General features: G+C 47.0%; 1 protein-coding gene across 7 annotated transcripts in view; it reads right to left on the reverse strand.

Annotated features, from left to right (window-relative positions):
- SLC7A1 (solute carrier family 7 member 1) overlaps positions 1-19,027 on the reverse strand; it is a 109,118-nt gene that overhangs the window by 43,447 nt on the left and 46,644 nt on the right. For all 7 annotated transcript variants that reach the window (XR_014021079.1, XR_014021080.1, XM_081286264.1 and 4 more), the window contains 6 exons: positions 14,978-15,361; positions 11,537-11,695; positions 8,902-9,076; positions 4,284-4,405; positions 3,414-3,636; positions 2,140-2,279 (listed from right to left, as the gene is read on the reverse strand). Coding sequence is in view for 5 of the 7 variants with exons in the window: in XM_081286264.1 (XP_081142390.1) it covers positions 2,140-2,279; positions 3,414-3,636; positions 4,284-4,405; positions 8,902-9,076; positions 11,537-11,695; positions 14,978-15,347 (1,189 nt within the window). In the remaining 2 variants the exon portion in view is untranslated. The remainder of the gene's footprint in view (positions 1-2,139; positions 2,280-3,413; positions 3,637-4,283; positions 4,406-8,901; positions 9,077-11,536; positions 11,696-14,977; positions 15,362-19,027) is intronic.

Consider the following 19,027-nt stretch of genomic DNA (forward strand, 5'->3'; position numbering starts at 1 on the left):
CTTCTATCCATCTATCATCCACTCATCTGTCCTCCATCCATCCAGCACTGTGACGGTCACTGGGTGCTAGGTATACACCACTAAACAGGCCGATGGCAACAGGAATAGGAGGCAGCAGAGGCCAGTCTGGTGCTCTGGGAAGCCTCACAGGGCTCCTAACCAGGCAGGTGAGCAGGGAAAGTGGAGCTATTCTTCACATGTTAAATAAATCGCTCCACATGGGAGAAACTTGGAAGAGTTTTTTTTTCCAAATGATATCAGCCCCATCATCATATCCCCCCCTGCCTCAAAAAGAATTAAACATGCATGCTTGAACTAGGCCTGTAGCTCTGAGGTAGAGCACTCGCCTGGCATGCACAAAGCCCTGGGTTTGATCCCCAGCATTGCAAAATAAAATTTAAAAAATTTTTTTAAAGTGTGGGTTTTGAAAATTTATAATTTCTGCAAGATGTGTGTCTATTTATGTCAGGGTACATGTCAAGTTTCCCATTTTAAAAAGGAACTTGGCAAGACCTGCCTTGGGATATTTTCAGATCACATGCAATCAATACAAGTTAAAACATAAACATGAAAACATTATTCTCCACAAATATTTCTGAAGCCCCACTAGATCACTGCACACCACACAGATTTAAATTGAGGATAAATAATAGGATTAAAGAGCAATGAAGGCCTTCTGGATAATTAGAACAGTATCCAACTGTGCATGCCACAGATGCCTACGTTCCTACTCACAGAGAAACCCGAGACAAATTTCTTCCATGTGAGGTGATTTCAGAGAACCAAATACTTAACACTCTTGCCAAATGAAGAGAAAGCAAATCCCTGGCCTGGTGAGCGGTATGTGCTTCATAGCTACTTGACAGATTACAGTTTGATCTCCTTTTATTGGCAAGGGGAGGAAACTAAGGCTCGTCTTTTGTATGATCAACTCACATGTAAACACTGAAAAAAATTACTATTTCCAATTCCTTAGTCCTTCAGATGTACTGGTCATGTTGTGATATATAGCCCCCTTCAACCTGACCACCTGGATCACTTGCAAGAGTGTAAATTACATTTTAAAAAAAATTGAATAATTTTAAAATTGCTTTCTTCTTTTATATCTATCTACCCACAGAACTAAGCACGCTCTGCTAGGGCCTAAGTAACATAACTTAGTAAATAATTCATGCATTGAAGATGGTCAAGTGTCTTGCCAGTGGCCATTCCACAAATCACAGAAGTACCAATCCTGACTGGTGTGTGACTGTCACGTGTCCCGATTTATCAGAAAGAACCACAGCTCTAGTTGGCCTGGCTGCTTTGAACATAAACACAAACCAGGAATCCAGGATCACCTCTGCCCTTCCTGGGTATGCATCTTCCCTCCATCTCTCAGGGCCTCCATTTGTACATCTGTACAATGGGATGGAACCCTACTCTCAGTGCTCATGCAATCATGAAAAAATCAAGAAAGAAGGAAACTACGAACACATTAATGGAGCAGTGTGCATGAAAGCAACCTCTCACTTCCCCTTTCCTTCACTGGGTCCCTGGAACTCGACACAGTTCAGAGAGCCCCTTATTCCACTGATTTCATCCGTCAAAACTGGCCTCTCAGAGGTGGACCTGATTGGATAAGAGAGCCCTCCTCTGGGTCTGCCATTGTTTATAAACTTAGAAGCAAAAGGCTTCATCAGCAACACTCTCAATATCCTCCAGGGAATTGGTGGCACGTTGTATTAAACACCAACTTTTAGGGATACTCATTTTTCCAGAGAACCTATGAGTAGAAGATTCAAAGACACTGGATTTCCAGGGAATAGCCCAATGTCTCACTTGGCTTGTCTCATGCAAGTTGCCAACCTGCTGACGTCTACCGAGGGACACGTTCAAGGTGGGAAAGCTAAAGGTTGTCCTTGGAGAGGGTAAGGAGAGCTCACACTGTCTGGGAATTCCATCATGCCCTCTGGCCTCTCTGCCTTCTGTCAAGGGGCAGTTATCTTTCAATGAACCAGTTCGAAGTGCAAAACCCAAGAGTTAAAAAGGCCGGTGAAGGTTTCTCAGACAGGTGTGATTGGTGCCTTCCCAGTCTCCCTGGGGAGGGAGAACTCAATTATTAAGATGCTACCATGTGAAGTGAGTTCCCGAGCTTACCAGCAATGGCACCTGACGTCAGGGTGGCGATTATAGGGGTTTTGGTCCTATCGTTGATTTTGGCCAAAAATTTAAACAGCAGTCCATCCTCAGCCATGGCGTAGATAACTCGTGGCATGGGAAACATGGAACCTAGAAGACTAGGCAGAGGAAACAGCAAAACACGTGAGTAAAACAAAATGCGCTCATCGGGAACAAAGGCGCCATATGCTACCGTCACAATTTACCACTGAGGAGAGGAGGGAAGCCGGTATTTCTCACCAAGAACTGCCTTCTCTCCAAACTGTGCAAAGCCCACCTCAACCCCAGGAAAAGCACATACTGCAAGAGTGGGCTAGGGTAAGGAATGCGGAACGTCTAGTGTAAACTAGCTTGTGATCCAGACATAATCATTAGGAAAGGGAAGTTTTGTATTTATTCATACAATTATTTCTAGTTGAATCAAACAAAATAAAAGCAATCACGCATTCATGAGGATTTCTCTCTGGCAAATCAATATTTAGCAAATAGATCCTGTTTACGCAGGCTGGCAGGAAATACCCAGGGCAAAATGTTTCTCATTATAAGGCCCTTATTCCTTTTTTTCCAAAGTAGTTCCTGCTTTATAGTCAAACTAAGGGCCAACGGGGGGGGGGGGGCCCTGTCCAGAGGCCAAAGTTAGGATCAGGTGTAAGCCCCTGTTAACCAGATCACATCCAAACATTGGCCTCAGGCTCTTCAGGATGAAGACCCAGTTCTCTCCCCTGGTCCATGGTCTTGCTATCTGTGGTTATAGTTACCCGTGGTCAACCACAATCCCAAAGTATTACATGAGAAATTCCAGAAATAAACCATTAACAAATGCTGAATAATTTGTATTGCATTATATTCAATTGTTTTACTTAATTATTAGCCAGTGTTGTGAATCTCTTACTGAGCCTAAATCATAAATTAAACTTAATCACAGGTACATATGCATTGGAAACAATGTCATATATGTATGCATTCGATACTGTCTGTGGTTTCACGTATCTCCTGGGAGTCTTGGAGCCTATCTCCCCATGGATAAGGAGGCATGATTGTATCAATAACACTAGCAACTTTGGGGATGATTAAAAGCAACAGTGAAGGAAAAAAAATACACAGTCCAGGTTGGGGTGCTGGCTTGAGTTCAAGAGAAAGGAGGGTTTTTAGTGGTGAATCCACCCGTCAAGGCTTCTCATGGTTTATACAGTGTCCCCCCTTCCCCAGAGTGCCAGGCTCCCATGAGAAGCAGCCACAGAAGCCCCTCTCACCTGGTGGAAAGTGCGCAGAGCGAGCCCACAGCCACTGCATACTTGGCGCCCTCCCAGCCCACGTGCTTGAAGGCATCGGGCAGGGGGCTGTCTATGTCCAGGCAGAAGTAGGGCATCATGAGTGTGAGGGCGGCGGACACCCCGAAGTATGCAATGAAGCAAATCAGGAGGGAGGCCACGATGCCCACAGGGATTGCCTTCTGGGGGTTCTTGACTTCTTCACCTAGAATCAGCAAGGACTCAGCCCTCAGCCGAGGAGGGTCACCAGCACGAGGCAGCCCACCCACCCACCCACATGACACCCAGGGCCCCTCAGTGTCAGGGAACCCAGGCAACACCAAGAACAGCCCCCTACGGTGCTCAGCCCCACAGAACGGGCCCTCTCTGCTTCCTATTGTGGAGGGGCAGCCCTCGGTGACACACACAGGACGGCCCACAGCCTAGGGTCAGTGCTCTGTGCCCCTGTGCTGTAGTTGGCTAAGGCAGACACCTGTTTCCTTTGGCCGAGAAAACGTGAAAGGCTCCAGGGAGCAGGGCCTAGTCAGTCCACCAGGATGACACACTGTTTCTAATGGCCTCGTTTCTCCCAGATGACGCAGACATGAAACCAGGCTGCAGCCAGGCCGTCGCTCTCCCCTGCTAACCAGCTCTGTCACTTATGTTCATGAGGCAGTTTCCTGGCAGGAACTGCCACCCGAGGAGGTGATAAAGGGGGTGGGGGGACATCAGCAGGAATCACAGATCTATGCGTTACTAGTGGGCAAAAGAGCAGCCATCAGAAGGTGCAGCAGGAAGGGAGGTGTCACGTCGTGTTGGCCACGGGTGGCATGAGTCCCGCCTGCCTGCTGGGGGATCCCGGCGGGGGCGTACCTGTAGTGGCGATGCAGTCAAAGCCCACGAAGGCGTAGAAGCAGGTCGCTGCCCCCGAGAGGACACCGGAGAATCCGAAGGGCATGAATCCACCCATGTCGACTTTCCCTTCTTTTGTGTCACTAGAAAAAGAGTCAAAGATTAGGACACCTGTGGTGCAGTCTGGTACGAGGAGTGGAGTGTATCTCCTAAAGAAAAGTGACCACAGACTGTCCCCCCACCACCCTGTTAGACCCAGGGCTTCAGACCCCCTTGGGCCATCATCCTTAGGCCGGGGCATTTTAACTCTGTGGATAGCAGGACTCTGTTTTTCCAAGTCCAGAGCCACGATGGTACACACTATCCACCCTTCCAGAAGCATCTTTTATGTACTGACTTTGGGAGGGACAGGCAGGGAGTCCAACAGGAAACAGGAAGACTCTAGCCACTGCGGCTGGTCCCACGCCCTCCTCCCCAGACCCCCAGGGAAAGACATGAGCAGCCAGTCAACCGCACTGTCCCTGTCCCAGGTCCCCTATTTATCAGTACTCTCAAAACAGATATTTTCCTGGAGACTAAGGTTAAAAAAAGTGAATTGTCCCTGTCAACCCTAGTATTTCTGAGGTGCCCCTATCCACCAGGTCGTGAGCTGCTGACATGCCCTGAATAAAAATGAAGGATGTCACCCTTGATGGTTGCTTTAAACAACTGGGAGGCAGGGCACCGGGAAGGCTGAGGACCCCATGCCAGGGAGGAGGAGAGCACAGGGGGCTGCATCATTACTAAACCCCAGAGAGACGGGCAAACAGAAGGGCAAGGAGTAGCCGAACGAGCTCTCATCCAGACAGATGACAGAAAAAGTGTGGGAGAGAGGGGAGGAAAGGGCTCTGGGTGGTGCACGCAGGGAGGAGGCAAAGGAAAACACAGCTACTGGTTTCCAGGACTGTGGTGGGGGGCACCGGATGACCCCTGAAGCTGAGGGACAGAGGGCCAGGTGGACTCCTGGAGCCGTGAGCAGAGGTAAACCACTGCAGCTGTGGCCCTCGCTGCACCTGCTCCTCAAATCCCACCTGACACTAGCGAGGCCAGATGTCGGGACACCATCAGCTACAAATAGGAGCAAGGTCCTGCCATTCAAAGATCTGCAGGGGACACTGGCAAGTAAGACTGACCATGCACAAAACAACAGAGGAGAAAGGAAAGGAATAGGATGCAGGCTCTTGCACTGGATCGTATTTGTGAAAAGAAAAACCAGAAGCTTACACACAAAAAAATAACACAAATGACTCCCCACTGGGGGTGGGCAGGAGAATGAGGCAGATGAAGAAAGAAACGGGAACAAGATTTTTCAATGGAAATCTTAACATTAAGATACATGAACCATGGGATTATTTTACTCAAAAAGTTAAACTCAGCTTTTAAGTTTGGGTCTTCCTGGTCCCAGAGGCACAGCAGGGATGGAAACATAAGCACAGACCCTGTTCCACGGCGCCTCAAGCCACAGTGATTACAAGTATTTTTAGAGCCTCCTCATGTACCATCAATTATTAAACTGGCACATGCACGTGGGGCACGGGTCCATGCGTCACTGGCACTGCCACCTTGGGTAAACAGGCTCATGGAGATGTGAGATATTGCCACCACTGCCGCCTAACCAATGGCAGCTGGTGACCAAGAGAAGCTACACCCAGGCCTCAGTGCAGCGTCTGTCCCTGGCAGTCTGGGTGACCAGCCTTTCTGCATTCCACTCAACGGGCTACTGAAAAGTGAGAAGAAAGACAGCTGACAACGTCCCGGTCTGGGCCACTAGGTATCACCCTCCGGTATCCTAACATCTCCCTGACACCCTGACATAACCGTTGGCTGTCCCTGACCGGGACATCTCCCAATTCTTCTACATTATTTTAGTGGGCCACATGGCCACTCAGAATCGAGACTGTGCACTTCTCAGATCCTCCAGCTGTAGGTGCAGTCACGCGACTATGTTCGAGGACATCAAAGCAGACATGGTGTGCACATCTTCTGAGAAATGCCCCAGATTAGGGCGGGGAGGGAGGGTGCTCTTCTCCTTTTCCTTTCTCCTTCCTGCTGGATGGAGTGGGAGGAGCAGCCATTGTGGGCTCTGGGGTCGTCTTGGAGATGTGGGTCATGGACAAAGCGATGAAATGCAAGAAGTGGATTCCTCATCCAAGGAATGGAAGATGTTGGACTGACCATGTCCACATGTTGACTGCAGAAAGCTATGTCTTTATCTCAGGAAGTCCATGTGATTTTTCCACCATAACAGACACCACCCAACAAAACCTCAGCAGACTCCCATGTGGCCTGGATCGAGTTCGGGTTACTTCATGTGTTAGCCATTTCCAGGACATGGGGGTAAAGCCAGAGGATGCACAAGTCAAAGCGGCAAGGAGCTATCCAGACAGAGGGTGTCACTCCTGTCCCAGACCCAGAGACAAACCAACTTAGGCTGGAAGGCTTCCCTACCAGTCACAGAAAGAAAAGTCATCAGAAAATCCTCCCAACCTCTCACTCTGAAGCTCCTGTGTCATCATTTGGTTGGGAAAAGCCCCATTATTTCAGTGGGACAAGCAATTTCATGCAAGACTTCATGGCCATTGTCATAGACACAAATCTGCAGCTGGAGATTTTTTTTTTAAGAGAGAGTGAGAGAGGAGAGAGAGAGAGAGAGAGAGAGAGAGAGAGAGAGAGAGAGAGAGAATTTTTTTTTAATATTTATGTTTTAGTTCTTGGCGGACACAACATCTTTGTTGGTATGTGGTGCTAAGGATCGAACCCGGGCCGCATGCATGCCAGGCGAGCGCGCTATCGCCTGAGCCATATTCCCAGCCCCCGTGGAGATTTTAATAAAACAAAAGAACCAGCTCTTCTGCCGGCCTACAGAATTCCACTTCTTAAAGTGACTGGTCCCTTGCCACCCCAACTGCAGTGTCCCAGGTCTACAGTTGGAACTGAGGAGCACCACCCGTGACCAGGAGGCCAGGGCAACAAACACTTCTCTGTCTGGAAGACCAGGGCAGTTCATCATCTCCAGGGCAACCAGAGAAGGATGACCCATGAAAGCAATACCGTGGCTGACACAATCAATCTCTTGATAGAAATAATAAAATTAAATTTTGACTAGCAACCAAGAAACAAGAAGAGCCCTCTGTATTTCATTCCTGACCTGAAAACAGGAACCAGCAAAATATGCTCTCAAAGTTTTCAAAGTCTACTATGATAGTACTTCAAAGCATATTTTGAATTGGCTTTACTCCACCCTGAATTAATAAATTTGGTATAAATACGGCTCTGGAACGCTGGGGAATGATATGGTAAAAGTCCTTATTCCTCTGTCATAGTGTTTGGAAAGGGAAGGCTGATTTTTATTGGAACTGATAACCACATAATAGCAGCATTAGTGACGTTTCATGCATCTCATTCAACACCTCCCTGTTCACATTCCAGTAGTCACACATCACACTCTTGCTGATCAGACCCCTGGCCCTTAACCAATGACCAACTTGGTTCGCGTTAATGCCGAGGTCCTGGTGGGACATAGTGTTCTTCTGCCTTTCTTGCAGCTAGATGTGGCCACCCACTAGGTCCTGCCAAAGGAATGCAGACAGAGCGACATGTGTCTTCTGGGTCCATCCTCAGAAGCCCTAGGCACACTCTCCCCAATCCTCCCTTCTCCCTTCTGGAAAAGCGGGCTCATGCTTGTGCCCATAGCGTTGCACTGACCAGGCAGGGGAGGACAACAAAAGACATCACTAGGGATGACAGACGGGACAGATGTCTGGGCTTCTAAGCTGGCCAGCCCCTGCAGGAATGCTCACAAAAGGACCTGGCACATCAACGTAATGACGTAAAGCTACTGCATATGAGGAAGGTCTCCACCATATAGAAGTTGAACCATTAGCCTTAATGAAAACAATCACAGATAAAACCAAACTCTTCTCCATCCTGGGAGACTAAGATTCACCTGAAAATCTAACAGAGGATGAAAAAAGATACATTGATTGTTTGCCTTTGTTTCCTAAACAAGAGCTGGTTGGGGAGGGCTTCCTGGGTGGAAGCCAGCTCTCCACCCACCTTCAGCTCTGGGTATCCGGAATGGCAAACGTCAGGGTGCTGGGGCCCTCCTGTGTCAGGGCTCGGCAGCTCAAGACAGATGTGAAAGAGAGATCCCCTGATCAAAGTTCCACATTGATGATATTATAGGAAGGTGTTTCGAAATAAAGTGGTATCACCAAGGAACCGCAGAGAAAATCTTTTGAATATGAAAATTCACAGGTTAGTCTTGTCAGCAAAAATAAGGGAAAAGATTAAAGAGTCTCACAACCACCCCGGACTACATAAATTTGAAGTTCCTCCAGGCAATGTTCTGTCCAGGGAATAAACCTGAGCAGAAACTCCAAACACACCCAAGACCCTCAGCTCCTTCACTGTAAAAAACAGCAAAGCAAAACACCTTAACAAATTCAGATGATATTAATTTTGAAAGGCAAATATTATCTTAATCAATTACATCCCCAAATATGTGTGTGTGTGTGTGTGTGTGTGTGTGTGTGTGTGTGGTGTTAAATACCAAATATGGAAAACTGTCACCTGCCAAGAAACTGGAGAAATGACTCACTTGTTGTGATGGGGATTGCAGGATGAATTCCGGATATCCTCCGGTGTCAGTTGCCAGTTTTGGATGGATCCTTTCACAAATCCTGACACCACTATGAAGCCCAGGACCAGAACATTGATACAAGTGAAAATTTTGTTGACCATGGCTGACTCCTTCACCCCAAGAGTTAAAAGTCCTGAAAAAGGGGACAGAGATAACTCTTGAGTGTGTTAACCACACGCTAGGTTAAGTCCCCCCAGAGACAGGACAGGGACCTAAATAATCAAGGCAGTGCTTCTCCAGATACCCAAGTTGGCTTGGCTTTCCAGATCCTCTTGGGAACTTAGGACCCCCACCACGGGGCATGAAAGGGCCGCAGCGATCCGGAGCACGACAGTCCACCTTCCGTGTCGAGCAAGCAGAGGACTGACAACCTGCACGCCAAGTCACTCCCGCTTTGGGGAAGGACAAACGATCTGCTCGGGCAGAGTCTCACTTTCTCTGAGGAGATGCCGTGCTCTGTTTCTTGGTACCAGGAGAGTTTTTCAGATGACAAAAAAATTATTCAGAGGGACTCTGGGATGTTAGCCATGCTGGCAGGAATGACCATTTGTGGTTTTGGAACCACGAACACAGATGGTTCCTCGTTGGGACTCTGGATATAAAATCATGTCTAAGCTAGACCAACTGTAGCTGGTAAACTCAGACTTTAAAGACAACAAAATGAAACAAACATAAAACCGTACTAAGTGAAATAAGACGATAGCTCAGGGGCATCATGACGGCACTGTTTTTGAGGCATGGGCTCCAGGACCACCTTGAGGTGATCATGCCATCTGGGGACTTCCATGGTACTGTAGTTTGGATCTTAAGTGTCCCTGAAAGCCCCACGTGGCCAAGGATTGCTCTCCCAAGCAGCATGATTGGGAGTAGTGGAGCCCGGTAGAAGGTCTTTAGGGAATTGGGGTCATGCTCCTGAAGGGCAAATGGGAATCCTAATCCCTTCCTCTTCCTCTCTCTCACTTTCCAGAAATGAGGGAAGCAGTTTTGCTTAGTCACACATTCCCACCTTGAGGTTCTGCCTCGCCACCAGCCCAGAGCCACAAGGCAGACCATCATGAACTGAAATCTCTAAAAGTGAGCCAAAAGGAAACGTTCCCCTTTCTAAGATGACTATTTTTGGTACATGTTATGGTAACAGAAAGCTGACCAACACACAGGGCTAGACCCTGATGGTCATGAAAAGGGGCCCAGCGCCACTCAACCACCACTCTAATTTGAGACTACTGACCTACCATGGACACCTTTCATATGTTTTAAAATAAAAAAAAAAAAAATTGCTGTACATATTAGATTGGATTGTGAAATACAGACATTAAAAGAAAATTGAGTAATTAATTACAGGAGGGAGGGGGAAGAGATATCATCACACTCCAATATATTCTTTTAGTGTCCCTCCCTCTCATGTTTATGAAAATGAAAATCTCACGACAGTAAGGCAAACTTATTTTCTGATACATGTTTTTTCTGCCAACTGGACCAAAAATACTGCTGAGACTGCTAGTGTGAAATTATTTCAATTACGTGGCGTGTAAAGGAAGGCATGTTGTTTTTAAAACTCATCCAAGGTTTTCCAACCCCAGATGAGAATCTGTCTGCATTTTAGCCTCACACTCCATGAAGGAAAACTTCATTCTAGTGGCCAAGACACCTACTACCACCACTAATAAGAAGGTGTCATTGCCTGTCTCAAGTAGTATCTGGGATTTTAAATACTATAGCCACGACTTACTTCTGAAAGAGTGTTTTGGTGGTTGTTCGGTGTAAAACCACCAAGAAGTCTTTAAATGCCCTGACACACCTTGGTGTGACAGACAGAGCTCATTCCTCCACATTTTCCTGGCAGACAAACAACTACTTTTTCTTTTCAAATGGTCACCCACTGGGTCAAAAGGATTCCTATTCCTGAGTCACTTGTACAAAGAACCTTTAGTGCTAACAAAATCTCACTCTATGAACAGTTATAGTCAATACCTTACATTCTTTCTTTTTAACACTTTTCATTAGTGCAGTTTAGTTTTATGTAGTAGTGGGACTCATTATGCAATATTCACACATGAACATAACATAATTCAATAGACTTCATTCCCCTCTCCGCCTCCCTCCCCATCCACTTCTCTACTGATCTTATTATTATTATTATTATTTTAAACTACTGCATTATAATTATATATAGAAATAGGATTCATTGTGATATATTCTTACATGGATAAAGCGTAAGATTGTCTTTTAATTAAATGGCATACAATGCAATGGCTATTCAACAGGCCGACTCTGTGTGAATCTATGAGAAGCCATTAGCACAGGGACAAATGAACAGAGGTCTCCATGCATTACCAAAAAAAAAAAAAAAAAAAAAAAAAAAAAAAAAAACCAAACGGGTGGGAGGTTGGATAAAAAGACAAGAAAAAAAGGAAGAGGGCCGGGGTATAGCTCAGTGCTAGAGCACTTGCCAGTCATGTGCAAGGCCCTGGTTCCATCCACAGGGGAACAAAAAAAAGAAAAAAAGCAGAGAGACAAACTTAACAAAAGCCTGTCAAGGAACCTCCTCCACTCACTGCACCAGCCCCATGTCCCTGTCAAGGTGTGGCTTTACCTGTTAAGATGAGGATTATAATCACAGCAAATATGTCAGGGTTTTCGGCCAGCACACCAGGGGCATTCAGGGCCATGTGCTTCCGTGAGAATTCCCCAATCGGTTTGCCTATCAGCTCGTCAAAGGTCGCACTCCAGGCTCTCGCTACACTTGACGTACCTGCCACAAAGCACATGCGGTAATTCTAGGACAACTGTCAACAGAATGTGCGTCATCAGGCTCAATGTTCCCAGCACCATGCAGGGTCACAGTCAGAGTGCTGGGACCTCACAACAGCAGCCTCACCACAGCAGGTACTAAGCCAGAAGAGAGGCTCAACCAGCAACTGGAGGGAAGGGGAAAGTGTGAGAAGGCTTCCAGGGCCTGGAAAGAAGCATGTGTGTGCCTCAACGCAACATGCATGCAGACCCTCATGTTCACATGGTCATCTTTGCAACTATGTGCCCTGGTTCACAATGGCTGAACTGAACAGTATTTCAGCTTTACAAGGGGGTGAAAGCAACAAGCGTTCCGCAGAAACTACTTTGAAGTTTGAATCTGCATCTTTGCGGGATCTCGCAACATTTGGTGTGGTCCTCTGCTTCAATGCTGGTCAGCAACAGTGACCACAGCTCCTGGTCAGCCCCATGATCACAGGGGGACACAGTGAGACTGCAGAAGACTGGGCTGCTAAGCTAGGATGTTAGAAGGATGACCTGCATTTTCAGGTTATGATATTTTCATATTAGCGATGGGTTGATCAAGGTGAACCCCACTGTAAGTCAGGAAGCATCTGTATGTATAGTTGAAACCCAGCGTATGTTTGCATATATACATATGTAACAATAAAATTCCTACAAAAAAGTAGTTACCCCTACCACCTAAGAGGCACTATGACAACATTTATTCAATTTTATTTGATTTCATTAAAAAAAAAAAATACTGATGACAACTTGAGAAATTGATTGCATGATGTAGTCTTGGGATGCAGCAGGCAGTCTGCTTAAGAAACCCCTTTTGCAGGAACACCCCCTGGCAGCAGGGCTGATGGTACTTGAACCCCAAGATCCCCTCTACAAGGACAGCATTGAAGGGGGTGACCCCATCTCAGGAGCAAGGTCACCACTTATCCCAGGGCAGTGCCACTCTGGGTCTCAATCTGAGCTCTTACCACCTGACCCAGAAGCCACAGTGTCCCACCGTGCAGGACAATAGATGAAGCCCCATGCATCTCCATGCATCTCCAGGCCACAAGGAACACAGACACAAGCTGCACCCCAAAGGCCAACAGCAGCTGGCTGCTTTCTCTCTCTCTCTCTCTCTCTCTCTCTCTCTCTCTCTCTCTCTCTCTTATTTAATTCTAAAGAGAGTCATTGCTTTTCCACTAGTGTTTGTCAGGAAATGTCACTAAAATTCCAATATTTGCATATAGTATCTTCCTTTACTTTCAGGGCCTTGCCAGTGACTGGTCTGAATTATCCACAGAATTTTTCCATAGTGATCTGCACAGGATTCAATTTCATTACTTGGTTTCAGTATTTTTCCAACATCTCAAAAACGTAACCACGCTTCTTTATCCTAAACAACAATTATTATGAATTCTGCTTCTGAAGATCACAACCTAAATGAAAAGATTTGGTCTCACTGTCTCCCCTGTACCCCTAATGAGGCTAGATCACTGCATTTGAGCTCCCAGACCCCACCCTGCTGGATGCCAGGGACTGCCCTGGGCTTTCTTCCCAGCCCACCCACTTCCCATTTCTGAATCATGGTTTAAAAAAAAAAAATGTTGGAAAATTTGCCCTTCCCCAATAGCTAAAGCTAGGAATAAATTTCCATAATACATGCATCAGCCTTACACAAGCAAATAGCACTTTGACAAAGACTCTTATTTGTTGGTCTAGAAGCAGTAAACACTTCATGCTCAATGTTTTTGTTTTATGCCCAGGTAAATCCTCTGAAAACATAACAGTCCTTTTAAAATAGCTACATTGTCACTGAGAGACTGCAGTGTAGTGTGAGAGCCATTTGTGGTTACAAGTTTTGATGTTGCACTGAAAAAAAAAAAGAAAACCATTGTGAATTTTATTTTAGAATTCAGAAGAGTAAGCTCTGTTGGCTCTCAGCAGATACTCAAAAGAAAGAGAAGGTGCTCCTCAAAGGGCCTGCACATTGACCTCTGCCAGCTGGCCTGGTGAAGCAGCAGTAGTGTCCCTCATGCAGAGATGAGGCCACAAGAGTCCCAGACGGCAGCACCTTGTACAGGCTCCCCAGGAGAAGGACACAAAGTGAGCCAGGAGTCACAAGACTTTACTTACCTCATCTGTTTTTTTGAACAATATTAAGAGAAAGCTTGTTTTAAAAAAGAAAAGAAGAACATTTAGTGGCCACCTGAATTTCTACTTTTGTGAAGTGACCATTCATATCCTTTGCTTATTCTTATATTTAGGTCTTTCTTTTGCACTGATGTGGTCACCTTCAGTTGTGATCAAAACACCAAGATCATCAAGAGAAGTAAAGCAGTTTCCCCTACCCCGTCAAAAAGATTATATGTTTGGTGGCTCTGCTTGCTGGGTGGTCATGTTTAATGCTGATGCCCAGTGAGAAACAGGTTCCCTGGGAGGACAGAGGGTCAGAGGCAACACGTAGGTGCATGGACCGAAACATTCTGCTTGTTAGATAGTAAAGACAGAGTAATTAACTGTTATAATAATAACATATGTGAAAACAATTTGAACATCTCACAAGGACATCCAATACAACTGTGCTATGTTTATGAATCTATATAATGGTATGCAACCATTAGCAATAGGACCACAAAAAATGGCTAACGATGAGAAATTAATGTATCCTATTGTATAAAGAGACATACCGCACAAAAATAGACATTTAAATTTACAAATGTATTAGCAATACAAATCTGTTATACTCCAGATAGTAAGTTCTTATGAACTCTTATTCTTCTATTGTATCCCGAATGTCCAGCAAAATGCTCAGCACAGAATAAACACTCAATAGACACTGTGCTTCTTAAGAGAAAGAATGAATGGATGAATGAATGAATGAATGAATAAGAGAATCTGTCTCTCTGGGTTCTCAGGTTGAACAGCTCTGCTTTCTTGGTGCTTTTCTCTATTTCTCCAATTTTTTTTTAATTGGTGATATATTGAATAACCAGAAAAAATACTCAAAGTAACTAAATTACTTTTTGACTAATTAGAAACAGCTTATTAATTCTATGTCTCTTGAGTGAAGGGGGCGGGCTTGGCTTGCCCCTGCCTCCGGGGCAGTTCACTACAGCGATACCCACGGGCAGCTGAACACCTTTCATAAACACGAAAGGCAACATGGACAGCCCTGAAGGGAAGGAGCTCCTGGGGAGGAGCAGCCCGACTTCCTGGAGAGCCAAGAGGGGCCCACTCGGGAGGGGGGAACAAGTGGAGGAGGTCTGCTGGGACCTACCGATGATGTAGGAGAGGATCAAATTCCAGCCCGTGATGAAGGCCCAGAGCTCCCCCACGGTCACGTAGCTGTAGAGGTAGGCCGAGCCTGTCTTGGGGACGCGAGCCCCAAACTCTCCGTAGCACAGGCCAGCCAGCACGGAGGCCAGTGCAGCGATCAGGAAGGAGATGACGATGGCAGGGCCGGCGTCCTCACGGGCCACGGCTCCAGCCAGGACGTAGACACCTGCGCCCAGTGTGCTGCCCACCCCCAGGGCCACCAGGTCAAAGGTGTTCAAGCAGCGGGACAGCCGGCTCTCCTCCCGGCTGCAGTCCACCACCTTCCGCCGCAGCATCTGGTGACCAAGTCGGAGCAGAACTTTGCACCCCATTGTGCTGTTCACGTCTGTCAAGAAAGAAAAGGAATAAAGGTGTCTTGTCATTGCTGTGAGTTTCACCCGGACCTCATCTTTTTCTTTTTCTTTTTTTTAATACATATTTTTTAGTTGTCGGTGGACACAATACCTTTATCTTTAGGTGGTGCTGAGGATGGAACCCAGTGCCTCACAAGCGTGCTAGGCGACTGCTCTACCCTTGAGCCACAACCCCAGCCCCTGGACCTCATCTTAACGGCAGGACCACAAGGTCCTTTATGATTATTTCCTGCTAAAATGTTCCAACTCATAGCATTCCACCTGTGGTTGTCAGAACCAAGACTCCTTAGGTCTCAGGGCCCCCCAGCAGGAAGTTGCTGTACCCAGCTGCCTTTGCTTTAAAGTCCCTGAGCTTCCATGTTTATTTCAGTTCTCAACTGAGAACTTTCCATGGGCAGAAATTATGCGGTATGGGAAACACAAATTAATGACATTGTTCCTACCTGCAGTAATTATATAAAAGGAAAACAAGATGTCATTTCTGAATACTGTACTGTCACGGAAGACACACGAAACTATCTTATTTAATTATTGAAACCCAGAGGTCTTGAATAGCACTGACGATGTTTCCAGATCTTTCTAGGCCCCTTTGAGGTCAAGGACAAGTTGTTTCCACTTTTAAGTTAGTGGAGAACTGGGTCCAGAGCAGAAAAGCACTGAGTTCTTTCAAGTGAGGGCTTTTCATAGCCATCCTACTCCAGGAAGCGCTTCCCTCTGGGCCACGCCATGGCACATTGTGCTGAGTGACATGCACCTGGCTACTCGTGAGAAGGCACGCGTTCACTGGCACGCTGGCTCATGTCATCTGCTGCCACATGGAACACGCTCCACAGGGGCCTCAGGAACACATGGTGGACCTGTGAACTCACAGCAGCTTTAGACTACTTTCCTGTGACGGACAGGGCCTCCTGGCCCAGGCAGGCAGGTGCTACAGTGATGCCTTGGTCCTGGGGCAGCGGCCACCCTTGGGGATGTGGAGTTTCACTCCTGACTCCTGAAGGATGCGCTCTAAATAGTGACCTCCTCACACAGAGCACAGTATGGAAGAGGGGACAGCTCCTGTGCTTGGAGAACCCCGACAAATATGGCCTTAGCCAGGCCAGCAAGGTCAACATCAACCCTGTGAAGCCATGCTGAGCATGGGCTGTGATGAGGACACTGTACCTCTGGGGTCTGCCTCCCCAAACCCATTGCCCACTGGAACCTTGGGAAAATCACCAGACAAATGACCATCGGGCATTCTACAAGGTAGCTGGCCAGTACTCCACAAAACTGTCAAGGTCATCAAAAACAAATCTGTCAGAGCCACTCAATCTGGGATCCTGGAATGGGAAAGGAACCACAGGGAGAAACTACAGGAATTGAGTAAAGTGTGGACTTCAGTTTAGGTGACAACATGAGTCAGTAGCTGTAACTCGTGCACATCATGACACGAGGCCATTGAGGTACCACGAAATAAACCATTGATTTTTTTTTCCATCTTTATCAGTTGATATTTTATTTTACTGACCTAACTCAGCTGCAATTAAGCCATCAGTAAGCGAAACCATTTAAACGGAGACCACACATCTGGAAAAGCCCCTGCCTAGCCACCTAAGACACTTCACCGCCTGCCCACGCCGTGCACCCTCCCTCCCAGACCTCAGGCTCAGGTCCCTTAGCATTGTTCATGTCCCTGGCCAACTCCAGGTGACAGAAGAACTGGGAGTGGTTCTTCCTGTGCTTCACCTAATGGAACCAGAAGAGAAGGGAAAAAATCTGAAGATCTGTGAAGTATGAAGCTAGACCGGGGAATCCCCTCACTACAGATGAGCCAAGTGCCAAATAAGGTCGCAGTTCTGAAGGCGCCAGTGGCCCTGGCTCATTTGGGGTTCCGGTGGGACTGCAGGTGGGAGGGAAATGATATCCTGGTGTGGCAAGGTGGGGACAGATGGAGGGAAATGGGAGGAAAAGGAAAGAGCATTGTTTGTGGAGCAGCAGCTGAGTGGGAAAATCACAGAATCGGAGTTTGAGGGGGCGCCCAGGAGAACAAGCAGAGAGGCTCATGGCTCCGGGTGCCTTCAGCAGGGCAATGCCACCCCTCTGGAAGCCCGCAGAGAAGATTCTGAGGTGTTCCAGAAAGTTGCCCGTGATGCTTGAAAGAAGTGGGTTTTCTAGGCTGCTGGAGGCAGGAGGGAACAGCAGGAGGTACCGAGGCCCTGCCGCTGCTGGGGCCTGCAGAAGGCTCTGGAAGGTTCTAGCCCTCTTAAAGCAAGCCCAGGAGATAATTTCTCCTGGAACTGCTTTTTTCTTTTCACTTGTAGAAGATTTAACCTGGTTAACTCAAATCCAATTATAAATCACAACAAACTGATTAGTGAACAGTTCTGGGGTGGTGAAGTTCTTTGACAGGAAGGGACAGCACTGCCATGCCACTCAGTGGCTGTGCTGAGAATGCAAAAACCGTTGCAGGGCTGGGGGTGCAGCTCAGTGGGAGAGCGCATGCCTAGCATGTGCAGGCCCTGGGTTCAAGGCCCAGCACTGTAGACAACAACAACCACAAAGAAACAAGTTGTAGAGCACTTCGCAACATCACTCTTTATGGCAAGAAGAGTACTGTAAATAGAAAGGAGCATAATGGGAAGTGGATGTGGGTAAGCTCCATGTACTTGCACAGCTGTGAATTTGGCTGGTAGATGTGACTGCTGGATGGACTGACAGACACAGTACCCGCCAGCTCCCTCCTGTCCCAGATTTCATTTCCTCTTAATAATGGGCAGATTCTAAAAGCCAGATGTAAGGCACAGACAACACCACTCAATAGGCTCTGCCTTTCTGTCCCAGGCCCTTTGGGAGGCCGGCCCACAGTTCCCACTCCTTTCCAGAAAGTGTGCTCTAGTCCTAGGCAGGACCAAAAGCTGTAAGGGGCCTGAAGTGGGATTCTTGTTGAGGGGTTCATGCCCCAGGAACAGAATTCCAAGCCTCCTTAGAACAGAATGTAATCCTGGGACCTTGTGTTAGGACAAGATGACCCACTTGGACATGCATGGATGAAAGCACAGAAGCACACGTGTACCCATATCGTCCCCTGCAGATGGCCCGTGCCAGGGAAAGGGCTACTCAAAGAACCAATTTACTTACCATTGGGCAAACTTCACCTCCACCTTCAAAATGAAGGAGGCAGGTTAATAAATACTATAAATTTGGATACAGATATTGGTTTTTCGACACAAGGTGAAAGGGAGTTCTTTGGTGAGACAACCGTGACCACATGGATGCAGTTCACTTCTCTTGAATAAGCAAATGGTGGCTCATTGTCTTCTGTCCTGCCCTGGGCACTTGGGAAATGCTCCCTGTATCAGTGGGAGAAGGCACAGCAGAGACTCTGACAGTGGACTCACTTTCCATCACCTCTCCCTTGATGACTTCTTAAGTATCTCTTGCTATCTGGGGTGAGGGTGAGCTCAACTCCTTTGAAGGTGCAGGAACATAAGCACCGTCCCATTGCAGGGTAGAGGGGCAGAGCTGATAATGGGGAAACATCAGTGTTGTAAGTTAGGTGTTCATTTCTACTTCCCCAGTCAGGAGAAAGTAAGATAACTAAGCCTTGGGTTTATTTGAAGTAGCATCCTTTGTGTCTCTTTGGAGGTGTTGCAAAA

This window comes from Spermophilus citellus, assembly GCF_964194105.1.
Source record: "Spermophilus citellus genome assembly, chromosome: 1".
Lineage (NCBI taxonomy): Eukaryota > Metazoa > Chordata > Mammalia > Rodentia > Sciuridae > Spermophilus > Spermophilus citellus.